Source organism: Tenrec ecaudatus, chromosome 8 (genome assembly GCF_050624435.1).
Source record: "Tenrec ecaudatus isolate mTenEca1 chromosome 8, mTenEca1.hap1, whole genome shotgun sequence".
Taxonomy (NCBI): Eukaryota; Metazoa; Chordata; class Mammalia; order Afrosoricida; family Tenrecidae; genus Tenrec; species Tenrec ecaudatus.
Genome location: NC_134537.1, coordinates 100,603,285 through 100,621,281, shown reverse-complemented (window position 1 = coordinate 100,621,281; position 17,997 = coordinate 100,603,285). Strand labels below are relative to the sequence as shown.

The following is a 17,997-nucleotide window of genomic DNA, read 5'->3' as shown; positions in this document are numbered from 1 at the left end:
AACCGCCCTCCCAGGAGCTCCCGTTGCAAGACCATCCAAGGGTTAGGCCATTACCTTCTCTGGATTAATGGAGCGTTCGGGGACAGCGGGGGTCTGGACGTGCAGGAGAAAGCAAGGGAATGCCATGACTCCCGACACGGCTCGCGTTTCTATGTGCCATGTGCCTCTTTCCCAATGCGATCTAACGATGCCTTATCATGCAGCCTGTCAGTCAGGAAGTGCACAACCCAGGGCAGAGGCTAGGACACGTTTGCTAGGGGGGGCCTCGATCTGTGGTCACATCATGACAAAGTTATCTCCATGCTCTTTAGAAATCAGCATGGTATTGCCCACTCTCCACCCCACTGTTCCCAACTCACTTCCAATTTGTGATCTCTGTCGCTAGTGTGTGTGTGTGTGTGTGTACGTGTGCGCACGCCCATTTTAAAAGGTGGAGTGTGTTTGAAAGTCAGGAAGGCATCCCTTTTGTAGGCACCGGGCCTGCACACAGGACATGAGCCTCCCTTCACCTCCCACCCCTGCTAGTCCCCATGGAGAATGAGATCAACCGGGATTATTACCTTCAGGATCTGGACATAAGGCAGGTTGTCTGGACCAATCTTACTCCCATTTACTTCGATGTGCTTTAGCCACTGGATGTGGGGCTGTGGGTCACTATACACCTTACACATGAATTCCACATTGCTGCCCAGGGCCACTGTCTTGTTGGCAGGTAACCCTGCCTGCAGGATGGGCCGGTGAGGGGACCGCTCTGTGGAGGAAGGGAGAGGGATGCTCATCAGACCCTCAAGGAAGCATTCCCATACCCTGGTGCATCAGACCGAGACTGAGAGGCCCCCTCTGTTCCCTGCTGCACCCAGTTCCACGGGAACAGCTTCTCAGAGCCGCCCTCTCCTCAGTCAGGCAAAGCACGCCCAGGAATAAAGTCTCTCTTGCCTTCACCTTCATGGAGAGCCCTATAACTAGCTCAGTCCTGCTGTCAGGCCCCAGGACAGCCACCTCCTCAACTAACCGTACAGCACGCAGGTTTGTTATGCAAAGTGTGCTCCAGGAGCACTCACCCGTCTCCACCAGGGAGCACCCACCCTTCTCCACCAGGGAAGCACCCACCCATCTCCACCCGGGAGCACCCACCAATCTCCACCAGGGAAGCACCCACCCATCTCCACCAGGGAGCACCAACCCATCTCCACCAGGGAGCACCCACCCATCTCCACCAGGGAGCACCCACCCATCTCCACCAGGTAAGTACCCACCAATCTCCACCAGGGAAGCACCCACCAATCTCCACCAGGGAGCACCCACCAATCTCCACCAGGGAGCACCCACCAATCTCCACCAGGGAGCTTGTTAGAAATGCAAGTCTCATGCCACAGCTCGGACCTACAAGAGTAGAATCTATTCTTTTTAAAATTCACAATATTAAAAGAAAGCCCAAAAAACAAAACAGGATAGGATGCATTACTGCACAATGCTCTACTTTACAATCTCCAGAAAATGAGAATCGGAACTGCTAGATTCCAGCAGTTCTCAATCTGTGGGTCGCGACCCCTTTAGAGGGGGGGGGGGCGGCGAGGGTTGAACAATCTTTTCACAGTGGTCCCCCGATTCATAACAGCAGCAAAATTACCGTTATGAAGTAGCAACAAAAATAATTTTATGGTGGGGGGGTGTGTGCCACCATAACACAACCCTGCATTAAAGGGTCACTGCCTAAGGAAGGTTGAGAACCACTGTGCCACAAGGAAGCATGGTGTTTTTCCCAGTACGTCCATGAGCTTGGAGTTTGGCACCAGCAAGGGTCTGGCTTTCCCGGGCTCCTGCCTGCTTGTTCTCAGAGCTGAATGTAACAGTGCCCACTTCCAGCGGGGCCACGAGAACCACACATTGCTGAACTCAGTAAGAAATAGCCACTTGTGATTTACCTAAACCCATATGGATTTTTTGTTGTTGTTGCTGGACTGGCAACATTCCTATTTAAATCATAAGCAATCTGTGGACCAAAATGCAAGAAATAGGTACCCCTGTGTGAAATCTGAGGAATTCTGGGGGTATAATGGTTATATGTTGGGCTGCAGTCAGAAAGGTCAGCAGTTTGAAACCACCAGCGACCCCTTGGGAGGAACGAGTGGGTTTCTACTCCCATCAAGAGTTACAGTCTTGGAAACCCACAGGGGCAGTTCTACCCTGTCCTAGAGGGTCGCTATGAGTTGGCATCGACTTGATGGCAAAGAGTTCGGTTTGTCTGTTTGTTGGTGTGTAATTTAACTTCACCGTTCCAGTTACCCTTCCGGAGAGACTATCACAGTACTTTCCACATTACAGTATACAAACAGCTCTGAGAAAGATCCTTTCTGATCCTCATAACTCTGTTTAACAGACATGGCCAGTGGGCCTCAAGTCAATCTGACTCCTGCCTGGCGACCTCGTGTGTGTCAGAGTAGAACTGTGCCCCATTTTTTTGGACATTGGTGCAATCCATAATTTCTCCAGCTATCACCAGCTATGCATGTAGTTGTGTGTTTAAACGTTTACTGTGGGTTAGGTGTGAGTTTATACATCAGATCGTTTCGGCATTCAGCCACCTAGACAGACTAACACCTGTCACGGCTTGCCCTGCTGCCATTTCCCACTCCCCCCATTATCCTCTTTTTGGCTATTGTCTTCTCTACTGGCCAAGCTTACACCCCCTCTCGCCTCTGCTCCTTAGGGGTTTCCATGCCTGGTTACAGAGATCGCCAGGATTTTCTGCAAAGGCCCTTTGGGGGTCTCAAACCCCCAGCCTTTTAGTTAGTAGTCAAACACATCAACCTGTTGTAAGCACTCGGGACCTCTTGGCTGTCTCTAAGCTCCACTCCTGCGGCCTTTGCCCTCTTACCCACAACGTCGAGCTGGTAGGTGTGGTTGATGCTGCCATACTCGTTCTCCACAATGCAGGTGTAGTTGCCTTTGTCCGAGGGCACCACAGAGTCCATGATGATGCTCCATGTGGCATAACGAACCTGAGGGGGAAGTAGCAGGGGATCCGCTGAGGGTCTGGAGGAAAACGGAGGTGAAACCCAGCAGACAGCAAGTACCTGGTATATGAATTTTAAAATTCCCTACGCCTTTCTGATGTCTCCTGATCTCTGTGCACAAGATAGGTGGGATGAGAAACAGATAATCAGGATAATCAGAGACTCTAAAGAAGAGATGGCTGTATGTTCTTCCTACAAATATAAATGGGCAAAAGGCATGAACAGACAATTTATGCTTCGGAAATGAAAAGGAGTAACCAGGGAAATTTCTACCTCATTAATAAAGAAAATAAAGACAAGAGAAGAATGAGACAGTTCCATATATCAAATTTGCTGGCAAAGATGTAGTAAAGGCACCATTCTTATACTCGGCTCTGGCAGAGTGAATTAATTTTCCTTTCTGGAAATTAATTGGGTAATATGTATCAAGGGCTTAAAACATGTTACATTCTTAACCTAGCAATATCACCTCTAGAAATCTGTCCTAAGAAAAAGTATTTTAAAATGCTGACAAGGGTGTAAGCACTCCAGAGCTAACTATAGGTAAATTATGGGATATTCTATTGAGATATTATGCAGCCACAAAAAACTATCTTTCAAATACATGGCAACCAAGGATTCATAGTGGAACATTAACAAACAACAAGACTTACGAGGGAGTAACCCCCCCCCCCCCACACACACAAACTGGGAAAAGGCTGTACTGGGCGGAGCTCTTGTAGTACGCACTTTTCCTGCAAGGTGAGGAGCAAGAATGGAATCGCAGATGTGACAAATGTATTCAGTGTAATGGTGAGGATTTTGAAGGTGATAAGGTTTTTGTAAAAAAAAAAAATTAAATATACAGCTTTGGAGAAAAAACTCTGTTTTTCTTTGGGTACCCCCTCATATACTATATGATTAACTGTAGCACCGTAGAAAAGAGACTGTTTAAAAGGTTTTTTTTAATTCTTACATTACTTTATAGTCAGAAAACACTATTGACAACAATGTGTTCGGTTTCTCCTGTTGCTATTCTAATGCTTCCATATTAACCGTGTACCTTGTAGCCTCCAATCCTGTGGTCAGGTTTGAATTCTTTGCCATTTTTCAACCAGCGCAGCGTGGGGTTAGGGGTCCCACTGGAAGGGCATTTGAACTTCACGGTCTTGGCAGCTGGCACTGCATGCAATTTCTTTTCCATCTTTTCTGGAGAAGTCCAGTACGGGGCCACGGCTGTCCAGGGCGAGGTCAAAAGGGACAAACAGAGATGCTGGTCAGGCTCCAGTGCAGGGTCCATCCAGGCCAGGACCTGGAATCGCCCCACCCACCTGACAAACAACGACACCCAGTGCCCTAACAACAGTCAGTCAAGCTCGGTGCCCACCCTCACACTCTTTCTCCATTCTCCACGCTCACGGCCAGGCCCCCCTTCACTCTCACACAACTGCCAGCCCAGCGAGGTAGGAAACAGGGTCTCACGCCTACGGTTTGGTTTGGTGTTGTCTGTCTCCTTCTCCTCCGAAGAGGAGTCATCGTCGTCGTCGTCATCCTCCGAGGAGGGGAGTGCGTCTAGGAGGAGGAAGAGGGGCGCTGCCATCTCTTTCCAAGGGAAGGGGGAGCCCCCTTAGCAACAACCACCCCCATAAAGGTCAGTGCAGTGACAAGTGCACAGAGACATCCCTTCCCTTACAGTCCCTCAGCCCCACGTTCCCCTTCGTGACTGCCTCCTGGTGGGGCGCCCACAGTGCACTGAAGAACGATGCTCTTCTACGTGTCCCCTATGCTACGCATAGTCCCCCTCTGCCCAGGAGCCTTTGCCCAGCTGCTCCTCATTAATTTAAATCCAGTCTGGATTCCAAGCTTCTCTCCCAGCCCAGGGGCCACCTGGACGCGGGGGTCTCAGAGTCCTTGAGCTGACAAACACTGGGTGGCCGTGTGCTAGCACTTTCGTCTTAAAGTTGGAAAGCCGTTTGGGAGTGTGCTTGGTAAAGTTGGGAGCGTCTTTCCCGGAGCAGACAGGGTGCCTACCACAGCCTGAGGTGGCGGCAACCAATACCTGTCCCCCAGAAGTCCCCACTCCTCTTAATTGATGGAACGTAGAGAAGGGGCTTGACACACACTGTGGTTGCCCATTGAGCTCATGCCAGGTCTCTCCCTGGCTCTTGCTAGTGCTTTTGGGACTCGTGAGCAAAACGAACAAGCCAAATTTCTTTAAATGAGGGGCAGGTTCTAAAGGATTCCCCAGAGAAGGAGGTACCACACCCAGATCCCTGAGATACCCCAACAGCACAGAGAGAAAATGTTCAGGTCTAGCTTTGTCCTTTCTGCGTTTGTGAAAGTCTTAACTCCTGCACCTACAATTAGCAGGCTGCTGAAGCCACCGGGCCTCGGGTGCCCTGGGTGCCCCAGAGGGTAGAGAGCAGCTGTCTCCCATCCGGTTTGTGGATGTGGTTGGTGCCCCCTGGCTCCTTCCACATCACTGCAGGGGCCTCACCATACTTTGTGGGACTCTAAACCACTAAGCCAGTGCCAAGTCCACACGGCAGGGCGATAGCCGACTGGGAACTGGCGATCTGAGCATGAGCAGGCTGCAGCGGAGACATCACCAGGGTCTTATTGCCTCCAGGAGCATCAGCGGCCTCCTTCTCCTTCGAGAGAGAGATCTTGGCTGCCCCAGATCTCTGCCCTGGAGCCTGTAACACTGGGTTACCCCTCTGAGAGCTAAGCCACGCGGCGGGCAGGGAGCAATGTTAGTGGGCAGCAGTTTCTGAAAAGCAGAATGGGGACAGATCATGGAGGGGGTGGGGAGGGGAGAGGTACACTTCGAGAGTGGAAGGGTGGAGGGAGAGGGCCAGGGCAGGGCTTGGCTACCAACCTGAGACATTGACGGAGAAGTAGGTGGTGTCGCTGCCCGAGGGGCTGCTGGTCACACAGGCGTAGAGGCCCGAGTCGGCAGGCACAGAGTCCCGTACCTCCACCTCCTCCCCGGTAATGCGGGTGCGGTTACTCTCCGCCAGCTGCACCCCGTCCCGCAGCCAGTTGATGCTCTGCACATCGTCCCGCAGGCGGCAGCGAAGCTGCAGCACGTCACCGGGGTGGACCAGGAAGGACTCCACTTCCACAGGGGCTCCCCAGGGCTGGGCTGCAGCCCCCCACAGGGGCCAGGAAGAGGAGCCAAAGGAGGGGAGAGGGGGAGAGGGAGAGGGGGAAAGGGAAAGAGGGGAGACAAAGGGAATGACACTAGCCACACTGAACTGCGAAAGCCCAGCACCCCTCGCTAGCTTGGGGCAACGCAGCCAGAGGCAAATGGCTGGCTGCCTGGGACCTCACCTCTTGTTTTCCACCCCATCCCCCTGAAGGTCAAAGGAAGCGAGAGGCAAAAGTTAAGAAGCAGCTGCAATAGCATTAAGCGGGTCTCATCTCATGTCCCTCCATTCTATGGGGCAAGGTTGGTCCTCCAAGAACTTCTCTGTCCTGAGTGGGCTTCATCAAGAATGACCACTTCCCGGAGAACAGCCTGTCCATCCCCCTTTGGCTGGATCAGCCTCACACCCTCAACCTAAAACAGGTGAACAAACCCTGCTCCAGTAAAACCAACAGCCCCCTCCCTGGGGAGAGCAGGTATCTCTTAAGAGTCTTCCAGGGGCTGAGTTCAAGGGATTCAGTGACACCCCTCCCCACCCCCACCCCAAAAGTTGGATGTGTGAGAGACAGCCCAAGGAGAGGTCAGCTCAGGGAAGTCTCCCAGCTAACAGGTGCCAGGCTGTGGGATTTGGGGCTTTTGCCTATATTAGGAACGTAGGCCTGCAGCTGCCACAAACCCCACACTTGCTCTGGCAGCCTAAGCTGTTGCACACAAAGCTTCTTTCTCCTTACTCACCCCCACAGCCTGGCCTGGCCTCTCACACCCCCCCAGTCCTTCCTCCCCACACCCCCCCACCACGTCAGCCTCACCACATCTACTGCCTCGCTCTCACCACTCCCCTTTGCCCCCAACTGCTGTGTGGGGCCGGCCCCAGGTCACCCATGTCTCACGAGAACACCCATGGCTCACAGCAACAGTCACCTCTTACACACACACACACTCTCTCTCTCTCTGAATCCACCGTCGGGGGGCGGGGGGAAGCTACCATTTGGCTCCTGAACACTCCACCCCGCTCTTCTTTAGCAAGGGGACATGTATTTCCCATCGTCCTTTGGGGTACTCCCATGTGCTCCTGTCATCTTCAGCCAACTGTCCACCTCCCACCAGAAGAACAAATCGAGTTCTGCTCATAACGATCTCCTGACCATGCCCACGGCCCGATTGCTCACCACGGGCTCACTAGAAGAGGCTCGTAGGAGCTACTGGCCAAGTCCCCAGAGCACGGGGCTCTGAGACTCCTGCACCCACTCACCCTAGCTCTGACTCACAGCTGCTCCGTCTGCCTGCTGAGCCCAGGCTTGTCTGTGCCTAGTCCCACGCAGGCTCTGTCCTCAGCCTGCTGGGCAACTCCTCCTGGAAACCTTTCTGACTTTGGTCCGGGTTACGTGGCCTCTCACCAAACTTTCTCACAATAAAGGCAGCAGTTCTCAACCTGTGGGTCACAACCCCTTTGAGGGTCGAAGGACCCTTTCACAAGGGTCATGTAAGACCATTGGAAAACATATTTCTGATGGTTTTAGGAACCAAGACACTGCTCCTCTATTGTCTTTAGGCAGGTCTGCCCACATATGAGTACCTGGTGTAATGACATCATGCCAACCCCATCACATACACCCGTAAAAATACAGGTGTATGTGACAGTGTTGGTGTCATAATAGACTTATGCAGACCAGTCACACGTGTAGAGAGCAGCTGCTGTGTTGAAAGCAGCAGTATTGAAGGTAAAATGATATTTCATGAATTATAATTACATATTGTTTTTGTGATTAATCACTATGCTTTAATTATGTTCAATTTGTAACAAAGAAAATACATCCTGGATATCAGATATTAACATTACAATTAATAACACTAGCAAAATTAGTTATGAAGTAGCAACAAAAATAATTTTATGGTTTGGGGGGGCGTCACAACATGAGGAGCTGTGTGAAAGGGTCGAGGCATTAGGAAGGTTGAGAACCACTGCAATAAAGGCTGTCTCCCTTGTGTACCCAGTTTGGAGGGTTGGATAAATCTCAGGGGAGTATGTCCTGAGCATCAGTAAGCACTAGGGATGAAGGGTAGTTTGAACTTGAGGGGCCTCGGGGGCCTTGAGGTCATAGGCCCTGCCCTCTCCTTTTTGGATATCTGGCCATCGAAAGGGGGCTGGCCGCCTTAAAAAAAGTTTGGAAGCCCCGCCACAGGCACACATTTATTTTGTGAATTGTGCAAGGGAAAGTGAGCCATGAAGGTGAGCAGACAACATGACTAACTAAAAATAAACTTCTGCGGATCCTGAGAAAAGTTATTCTTTCCATTTTTAATGGTTTGTGGTTTTTGTGAAAAGAAGGTAGAAGAATCCCTTAAGGAAAATAGCAGCCACTCCTATTGATCAAATCTCATTTCCCTCAAATGACCTGGCTAATTCAATATTTTGCAGCTCGTGATCTGTACCAACCATTGGTCCAACAGTAAACTAAAAGTCTTGGTCTCTGTCTGACAGGTCCCAGAGACAAAAAATACCTCCGAAAGACACAAAGGGAAACACCAAGTGCCAGGAGAAGGCAGCACTGGGGCCCTGGCCCTGGAAGACCCTTTCTGGCTGTCTTGGGCTCCTGTCCCCACCTAGATTTGCAAACAAACGTCTTCAGCCTGGCCATTGTAGTTTGTACACAGAACTATGCGGTAGAAATTGTTACTGAGGGCATGTTTTTGTCAAAAATAAAATATGGAATTAAACAAGACAAACATGTCTACGTGATCTAAATAAAAAAAAGCCTTTAAGATATAACTTTCTTTTCTCCCAAAGCAATCATTTACACCCCAGTTCTTTTCAGGTTTGTCCCATCCTCCTCATTCCACATACTATCTCAGGATAACAAGACAACTCCTTGTCCCTGGAGCTTAAACTCAGACTGATTCCACATCCTTGATATGCTGGGCTACCTTCCTCTCTTGATGAAGACCCTATTTCTACTGTGTATAGGTAGGATAAGCTAAGCTCTCCACAGCCTATCTAAACCCTTTCTCTGCCACGAGCCCTCACTGCAGCCTGGCTGCTCTGTTCTCCCCATGGACTGTGTCCTGCCTCCGCACAACCAAAGCTGGCTTCTGCTCAGGATCGCAACCACCCCTCTGGAGTCTGCTCCACAGGCTACTCAAAGTAGCAGATCACATGAAAGACTTCCAGAAAGCCTTCTCTTTATACTGTCTTCTCTACCCCAATCTCCTAAGACACAGTTGCTGTCTGAGCCACACAAATTTAATCATCAGTTACATGCCATCTTGTTTTGATTCTTTAAAATAATAAATTGCAATTGGGACAATTCAAATATCATAAAATGCACCAACCACTAATACCAAAGATGAAGAAAATGAAAGCTTTTTAACCAACATCTGCAGATTGGTATTGCTCACATATGCACTGATAGTTACTGGTGATTGGCATGCCAAAGCTGAAAACAACAGGAGGGTTAGTAATTATTATGGCCTTGGTAATAGGAATGACCTAGAAATTGCATGATAAATTTTGCCAGGCCAACCACTTCTTCATCACAAATGCCTTTTTCCAGTAACACAAAAGGTGGCCATACAAATGGACCCCACCACTTGGAATACAGAAGAATCGAAGAGGCTACAGTTGTAGAAACGGATGATGGAGGATCCCAACCAGAACAAGGCCCGGGGCCAACTGCAGAACAGAATAGCCATTGTTCACAAGTGTTCACAAGTTCGAGTTGAAGCTGAAGAAAATTAAAACCAGTCTTCCAGAGGTAAAGTATGACTTTTGGATATTCCACTTGAATTTAGAAACCATCTCAAAAAAAGATGTAACACACTGAACATTAGTGACTGTAGATCATGCGAGTTGTGGGAGGACATCAAGCACATCACACAGGAAGAAAGGAGAAAACGGGATTAAAATGACAGGAAAAGAAAAGACCAAAACGGATGTCAGGAGAGACTGAAAATTTTTTCCCCTCGAACCTAGAAAAGCTACGGTGAAAGAAAGAAATGACAAAATAATACACAGCGTAGGACCACAGTCTTGGGCTATAGTTAGATCCACTAGCAGTTCTGTAGTCTACTTTGGTGAGCAGTGACAGGGATCTTAAATACTTATGAGGAGCCATGTAGGATACTACCGGTTTCTTCTGGTTCTGAGAGAAGAGTGAAGAAAATCAAAGACTCAGGTAATAGTCCAAAGGGCTGATAGGCCATAAGAACCACAATCTCTACTGACTTGAGCCAAGAAGAACTAGATGGTGCCCAGCTATCACTGTCAACAGACCACCGGGATCAGGATCACAACAGAAGGTGCTGGGCAGAGTGGCGGAAAAGTCTAGAACAAAGCCAAAGTAATAAGACCAAATTTACTATTTTGATAGAAAGTGGTGGAACTCTCAAGACTATGACACCCATACACCCTTCAAACTTGGAACGGAACCCACCCCAAACGATCAACTTTCAGCCAAACAACAGCCAGACCTATAGAGTGAACAGTAACACTTGTGAGTAATGTTTTCCTTCCAGCAATCAATCATAGGCAACCAAAAGGGTAGCATTTGCCCCAAAACAAAGTTCAAAAGGCAGGAAGGGGCAGAAAGGATGGGCAAATGAAAACAGAAGCTCAGAGGGTGTGGGAAGAATGCTCCTCAATTGAGGGGCTTGTAACCACTGTCACAAAAGAAAACAGGTAGTTGAATGGGAAAGAAATTTGCTCTACAAACTTTCATCCCAAACCACAATGCAACACTCCAAAAAAGAGAGAGAGAGAGAGAGAGATTGCAGTATATCATAACAGGTATGAACCTGAAGAAACTATATTACATGAAATAAAATAACAAACACCAAAAAATTATGCCTGCCCAGAGGGGGGGGATGGAAGAGTACTTTAAGTTGCTGTAGCAAAAGGAATGGGCTGATGCTTAGCCATTTCAGAAGGTACATAAGATTAAGAATTGATGGTATTGAAGGAGAAATCTAAGGTGCACTGAGGCATTGGCAAAGAATAAGGCTCCAGGAATTGACCGAATACCAATAGAGATGTCTCAACTAATGGATGCCGCGTTGTACGTGCTCAAACATCTATGACAAAACATTTGGATGGCAGCTAGGTGACCAACCCGTGTGGAGAGATCTGTACTTGTGCCCAACCCAAAGAAAGGTAACATGCCAGAATGCAGAAATTATCAAATATCAGAATGAAGTAAACATTGCTGATACTAAGAAACAAGTTGTAGGAGCTCATCAACAGGAAACACAGAAATTCCAGCTAGATTTCAATATAAAAGAAGTATCATGGCTGATGTTGGCTGAAAGCGGAGAATAACAGAAAGATATATGTGTTTCATTGAGTATGCAAAGGCATTCAACTGTGTGGATTATCACAAATGTCACTAACAATTCGAGGAATGAGGAGTCCAGAACATTTCATGTCCCCATGTGGAACCAGTACATACACAAAGAGTTCACTGTTTGAACAGAACAAGGGATTTCTGCATGATTTAAAATTAATAAAGGTGTGCATCAGGGATAGAGCCTCTCCCTATCCTTTGGTCACCTCTATGCTGAGCTAATTATTTGAGAAGACACGAAACACTCATGAAGATCAAAGACTATATCCTTCAGTATGGATTACAACCCAACATAAACAAAAGTGCTCACAATTGGAAAAAGTATTGAGCTTGCCTAGGATTTTTATAAAGAGTATGGCATCAGAGTTGGAGGAAGGCTTATTAACAACCTGCAGTATGCAGATAACACAACCTTGCCTGCTGAAAGTGAGGAGGAATTGACGCACTTGCTGATGAAGACCCAGGATTGTAACCTTCTGTGTGGATTATAAATCAATGTACAAAAGACTAAAATGCACATTATTGGACCTATAGGTAACATCATGACAAATGGAGGGAGGTTGAAGTTGTCAAGGATTTGTGTCACTTGGATCCACAATCAATGCCCATGGAAGCAGCCGTCAAGAGATCAAAAGACTCACTGCATTAGGTAAACATGCTTCACCAGACCTCTTTAGAGTATTGAAGGGCAAGGACGTTTCTTTGAGACTAAGGTGCCCCTGACCCAAGCCATGGTATTCATTCTCCATTGCATGCGAAAGTTGGTCACTCAATAAGGAAGACCATAGAAGAATCGATGCCTTTGATTTGTGCTGCTGGAGGACTATTGAAAATACCACAAACTGCTAAAAGGACAAACTGATCTGAGTTGGAAGAAGTAAGGCCATAGTGCTCCTTAGAGGCAAGGATGGCAAGACTTTGTCTATTACACTTCGAACATAATGTCGGGAGAGACCAGTCCCTGGAGAGAGACACCGTGTTGGGTAAAGTGGAGGAGTGGCGAAAGAGAGGAAGACCCTTGAGGAGATGAACCGACACAGTGGCTTCATCAAAGGACTCAGGCAGAGGATTGTGAGGATGCCGCAAGACCATGCAGTTTCATTCTGTTGGGCACAGGGTCGCTATGGGTCAGAGTCCAGGGGCATCTAACAACAAGACTTAATGTCACCTGGACCCGCCACGAATGTCCATGGAAGTAGCAATTAAGAATCAAACGGGCAATTAGCACTTCAGGTATTTAAAAGAAATGTGTCACTTTGAGGACTAAGGTGTACCTGACCAAAGTCATGGTCTTTTCAGTCACCTCTTAAGCATGTAAAAGCTGGGCAATGAACAAGCAAGAATGAAGCACAACTGATGCCCTTGAATGATAGTGTTGGTAGAGAATACAGAATACTTCTTAGAAATAAGGAGGGTGCGACTTTGCTTCAGATACTTTGCATGTTATCACTGCCTAGAGGACAACAGCCATGGTAAAATAGCGGGAGACCTTCTGTGAGGGAGACTGACGAAAAAACTTCAACAATGGTCTCAAGTATCGCAACAATTGTGAGGACGGCACAGGGCTGGAGAGTTTTGTCCTGCTACACCTAGTATTGCTATGAACTGGAACTGACCTGACTGCACCGAACAACAACAAAAGTTAGCTTAGGGCTATAGAGTTATGGCGGACTGCTTTTCAACGCTGCTAATGTCCTTGGACATTATCCTTGACAGGATAATGCCACTTTCTTCTAGTGGGTAACCGAAAGTGGTCAACCACTTACCTTCCTGAATGGGCCCTATCATTTGTCTCACAGCTGTCAATAGCATTCCTGACACTGGTGAAGCCGATACAAGACAGGCTAGTTCAATGCCACCCCTGGGCAACCAAATCACTCTCTCCTATCTCTCTTGGTGTTTCCCATTTAAATTTGTAGTTGAAACACTCTGGCTCAGTGTTCTCTGAGCCACCCCTTTCTCTCATGTCCTGGTCAAGTCCAATGGCCAGGGCCATACTTCCACAGACAGACACCTTAGTTGGGTTGTGGTCAACAAAGACGGTCATGAAAGATGAGGGAAAGAGCCAGCTTACTGCTCTCCCACTGGAAACCAACGTTCCAGCCCTGGGAGAACCTGATTAACTGACACCAGTTGTAAGAGTGGGGGCGGTACTCAGGCACCCTTGGTACCGACTCATGGCTACTTTATTTACAATGGAATGAAACACCGCATGGTCCTGCTCCATCCTCACAATCGTTAGGTTTGGGCCGATGGTTGCAATGGCAAAGAGAAATGGCTTTACGAATCTCGTTTCCTAAGGGATGACGAGGTGGGGAATAGAGACTGTGGGACATTTGCTGTACGCATTCCATGGTGACCTTGCCTGAGGCAGAAAGTGTTCAACTGTAAATCAGATTAGAGTTGTCACTGTTACAGTGCGTAGAAAGCAAAGTACATCCTGTTCCCATGCTCACAGTACAGGCATCATTACCAACACTGGGTGTGGGACACTTCACCATTCTTAGGAGTCATGCTGTTCAAATTCATTTCCTTCCACCACTTGGACAACCTTCCAGGAGAGGCCTCTACTTAGCTGGCTGGCCAGAGGCTGATGAGGGGTCTCTGGTGCGTGTGCACGAGCGCGCATGTGCGTATCAAGGTTGGGTCCAGTACCTGCCTCAGTGGTAGGGAAAGTAAAATGTACTCACCAACCCATCCTGCTTCCCTAACAGAGCTCTATATCCTCGGGGGCAATTAAGAGCATGAAAATCAAGGCCTGTGCTTTTCAGTAATCCTCCAGGAAGCAGCTAGAAAGAAACAGAGCGGTGGTTGACGTTCTTATTTGGCTCCCACGTTTAGGAGCATAATGAATGCTAATGAAGTTCTCCAGGGTTGGGGTCCCTCCCCAACATCAAGGTGTGGCTCTTTCCTTAGGGCACAGCTGGTCCAGCAGACAGGTCTGTAGGCGGTACAACAGATCTGAACCAAGTTCTTGATTCTAAATCTGTGTCTTCTGACAGCTATGGACACTGACAAGGGGGAGGCCCAAACCCAGACTAACCTTGGTGTTCTTGTAGAAGATAAGACCAAAGAGATGAAACTTTCTTCAAAGATATCTATCATTACGTGCCTCTGTGAATCCTTTTCACTGTGTAAAAAGAAACCAGTCAACCAAATGGCAGAGGCTATGCCCTGAACTACCCAGGTGATAAGATTCATGTACCACCTCCGTAGGTACTAAGCAATAATGCCATATGAGACGACTGCAGGCGAGCATGAGAACTAAGGACTAACGGCAGGGTAGGGGAGCAAATGCGAGAGCGACAGGCGCTGACCTCAAACGAAACACGTGTTTTGTGTATTATGGGAAGCATGTATGTTTAACTTGAACATTTACAACTTCAATGGACAAATAACTTCTCTGGCATAAACAACTTCTAATATTAGAAGCCACTCCCTTTTGTAGACAGCTGCTTCGCTGTGATAGGATGTGACAAAAACCGTATCAATTGTAATCCATTGCCGCAGAATAATTCCCACCTACAGAGTTCCTACGGGACAGTAGTGCCGCTCCTTTGGTTTTCCAGGACTTTAAAACTTTATAGGAGTGTTAACCTCATCTTGTTCCCCTCTGAGCAACTGGTAGGCTTGAGCAGCTGACCTCTTGCTTAGCAGCTGCATGTGTAACCCACGGTGCCACCAGGGTTCGAATCCCCAGATGGACACCGACCCTGATGACAGACCTATGGAGTAAGTTACCCTGATGTGGGACGGAATCCACCCTTGGTAGAACTCTCCCAGGCAAGAGCTAAGGCAGAAGACACCGTCAGTGAGTCTCAGGTCCTCTCAGAGGCACTGCCCACCCCCACTCACAGACCTGGGATCTGACCTCCAATGCTACCCCTGAGCATGGGCAGCTGGGTCAGGCCTGCTCTCCAAGGCCATTTATGAAAGCCAGATGCCTGAAGGGTGAAGATTTGGATTATGATCGTTGGCTAACTTCAGTTGTGCCCTGACTTCTCCAATAAACAAAATGAGTCTATGCATGATCCATCTGATCATTTCTGTTCTTCAATCAACTCCACAAGGCCGCAATATTTAGTTTAAGAATAAGCCTAGGATAGGGGGAGGGCAAAAAAAGAATGAAGTGGGGACACGCGCACACACACGCACACACACACACACACGCACACACACACACACACACACACACAGAATGAGGTGCCCATGAATAGATTGGACCTTGGGACGAGGGGAGTGGGAGATGAGGCTAGACTGGAACGCAAGGTTCATGGTGGGGGAAAAATACTGATTTCAACTTGTTAAGGTGAGGAACCAAGCAGAGCCACTAAAGAAGCCCCAGGGGCCACCTCTCTGCAGATATAAATGCAGGCCACATGCACAAACATACTTGCAAATATATTTTGAAATACCACTTTAACAGCCCCGATCCCAAAACAGGTAATTTGGTCTGGAAGTTGTCCATCCCTAAGCCCCACAGCTTAATAGGAGCCCAGTGAAGAATAACAACCTATTTGCATAGCACTTTGCAATTTACCATACGCCTTCCCATAATATTATCTTAGGATCCTTAAACAACTTTGTAAACAGCAGTATAAATGATAGCCAATATTTATAGCATGCTCACTATGTCCGATGTAAATGTGCAAAGCTTTCAACACAGATGAGCTCATTTAAACCTCCTAAGAACCCTGAGGCTGATACTATTATTCTCTCCGCCTTGAGGACAAGGAAAGTTACTGTGTTCCAGGTACTCATTTAATCTTCACAGCAGTTACGATGACGACGATACCCACTTAACAGAGAGGAAACGGAAACAAGAAGAAATTCAGAATTTCAGATTGGGTGACTCGTAAAATAAGTGACAGAGTGGGAATTTAAACCTGTCTCCTTAAAACTGAAAAACTAAACTCACTGCCCTCGAGTCAATTTCGACTCACAGTAACCCTACAGGGCAAGGCACAAGCGCCTGCCCTGCCGTGCGTTTCCTAGACTGTCATTCTTTAAGCAGCAGTTCTCAACCTTCCCAATGCTGAGACCCTTTCATACAGTTCCTCATGTTGTGGTGACCCTCCCCAACCATAACATTATTTTCGTTGCTACTTCATCACTGTAATGAATTGGGTTGTTCGACCCACAGGTCGTGAACTGCTGCTTTACAGGAACAGAAAGCCTCATCTTTCTCTCAAGGAGCAACTGTTGGTTTCAAACTGCTGACCTTGCAGTCAGCAACCCAATGCATAACCACGACATGACCAGGGCTCCCACACCGAGTCCCTCACTGAAAGTCAGACTCGACCTTCCTCACTGTGCCATTGCGGTTCATGCCCCACCGAAAGTGACCCCAATCTTGATGGTAAGCCCACTGCCTTGCCAAACTCTCACTGCCTTCAAGTCAGTGCTGACTCATAGCCCCCCTCTGGGGGTTTCTCGGACTGTCACAATTTAAGGAGTAGAAAGCCCTGTCTATCACCCTCTGAGCTGCTGGCGGTTTGGGACTGCTGATCATGGGGAATCACAGTCCAACAACACCCGTAACGCCAATCTTCTTGCACGGAATTCTGAAGTTGGCTGTGTGGGTATTATCCTCCGTCTTTTGTCTTCAATGTCCGCAGCCTAACAGCTTGTATCGTAGCCACTATCTCCTAATGGGGTAACTTACAGATGTGCTTTCATGCTCACCTAAGGCTTTAAATTTCCAGCGGGTACGGCTGTCCAAACTTGGCAGCAAGGAGCAGAAGGAGGAGTACATTGGGATAGTGGTGAGAAACTTGGGACTAATGACAAGGTCATCCTTTTTTCTAAAACACAGGGTGGCATTTTGTTTGTGCTCATGTTACTCAGGGTCATTCCCATTTAGGGTGAGAAAATGGAAGGTGTGAAATTTCTCCCAAAGATGCAAAACAGGGCCAGCACTGGCTCTAAACTCTGGGTCAGCTGGGTCTTGGTCCCCAAAAGGCACCTTGCTTCTCAGCTAGCACTCATCCATCACGGCATTGTTACAGTACAGCAAGACAGGTGGGACAGGGAGATCCACTGACACACCTAGAGCCCAAGCCCCAGGCAGAGATGGAAAACACATTCCCCTCCCTCCTGGGCTCAATCACCCGTTTCAGTGCCTGACACCTTCTCTCTCCCCAAACCCATCACCCTAGATTACAGTTTACAGCTGATGACCCCTGATGACCTCTGCCAAGATTAAGAACATTATGCAGAGAGACTGGTCAACAGGCCCCCTCTCCTATCATGCACGCATCCTCCTCTGACAGGTCCCAACTCTCAAACCCTGACCTTTCCACCCGGCGCTCTGCGGCCCATCTCTCTCGCTTTGTGAGAGCCCCTTCCTCCTTTCTCAGAACCCGGAGCTCCTTCAACTCCCCAGCCCCATCCTAGTCTTTCTACTCTCCGGATCCCACTTCTTCAGGCAAGCCCATAGCCTCACGGCCTCTGCATTGTGCTTTTAATCCAAGGCACCTCACTTTTCTTAAGCTGTCTGACTCTTTGCATTTGACTA

General features: G+C 48.2%; 1 protein-coding gene across 10 annotated transcripts in view; it reads right to left on the bottom strand.

The window, feature by feature from the left end:
* Positions 1 to 17,997, bottom strand: part of FGFR1 (fibroblast growth factor receptor 1) — a 56,642-nt gene that overhangs the window by 9,496 nt on the left and 29,149 nt on the right. For 5 of the 10 annotated variants that reach the window (XM_075556659.1, XM_075556661.1, XM_075556665.1 and 2 more), the window contains exons 3-7: positions 5,875 to 6,141; positions 4,479 to 4,568; positions 4,060 to 4,232; positions 2,879 to 3,002; positions 561 to 751 (exon numbers count right to left, since the gene is read on the bottom strand). In XM_075556659.1, the coding sequence (XP_075412774.1) occupies positions 561 to 751; positions 2,879 to 3,002; positions 4,060 to 4,232; positions 4,479 to 4,568; positions 5,875 to 6,141 (845 nt within the window). The remainder of the gene's footprint in view (positions 1 to 560; positions 752 to 2,878; positions 3,003 to 4,059; positions 4,233 to 4,478; positions 4,569 to 5,874; positions 6,142 to 17,997) is intronic. The other 5 variants (XM_075556660.1, XM_075556662.1, XM_075556667.1 and 2 more) reach the window with 3 other exon arrangements.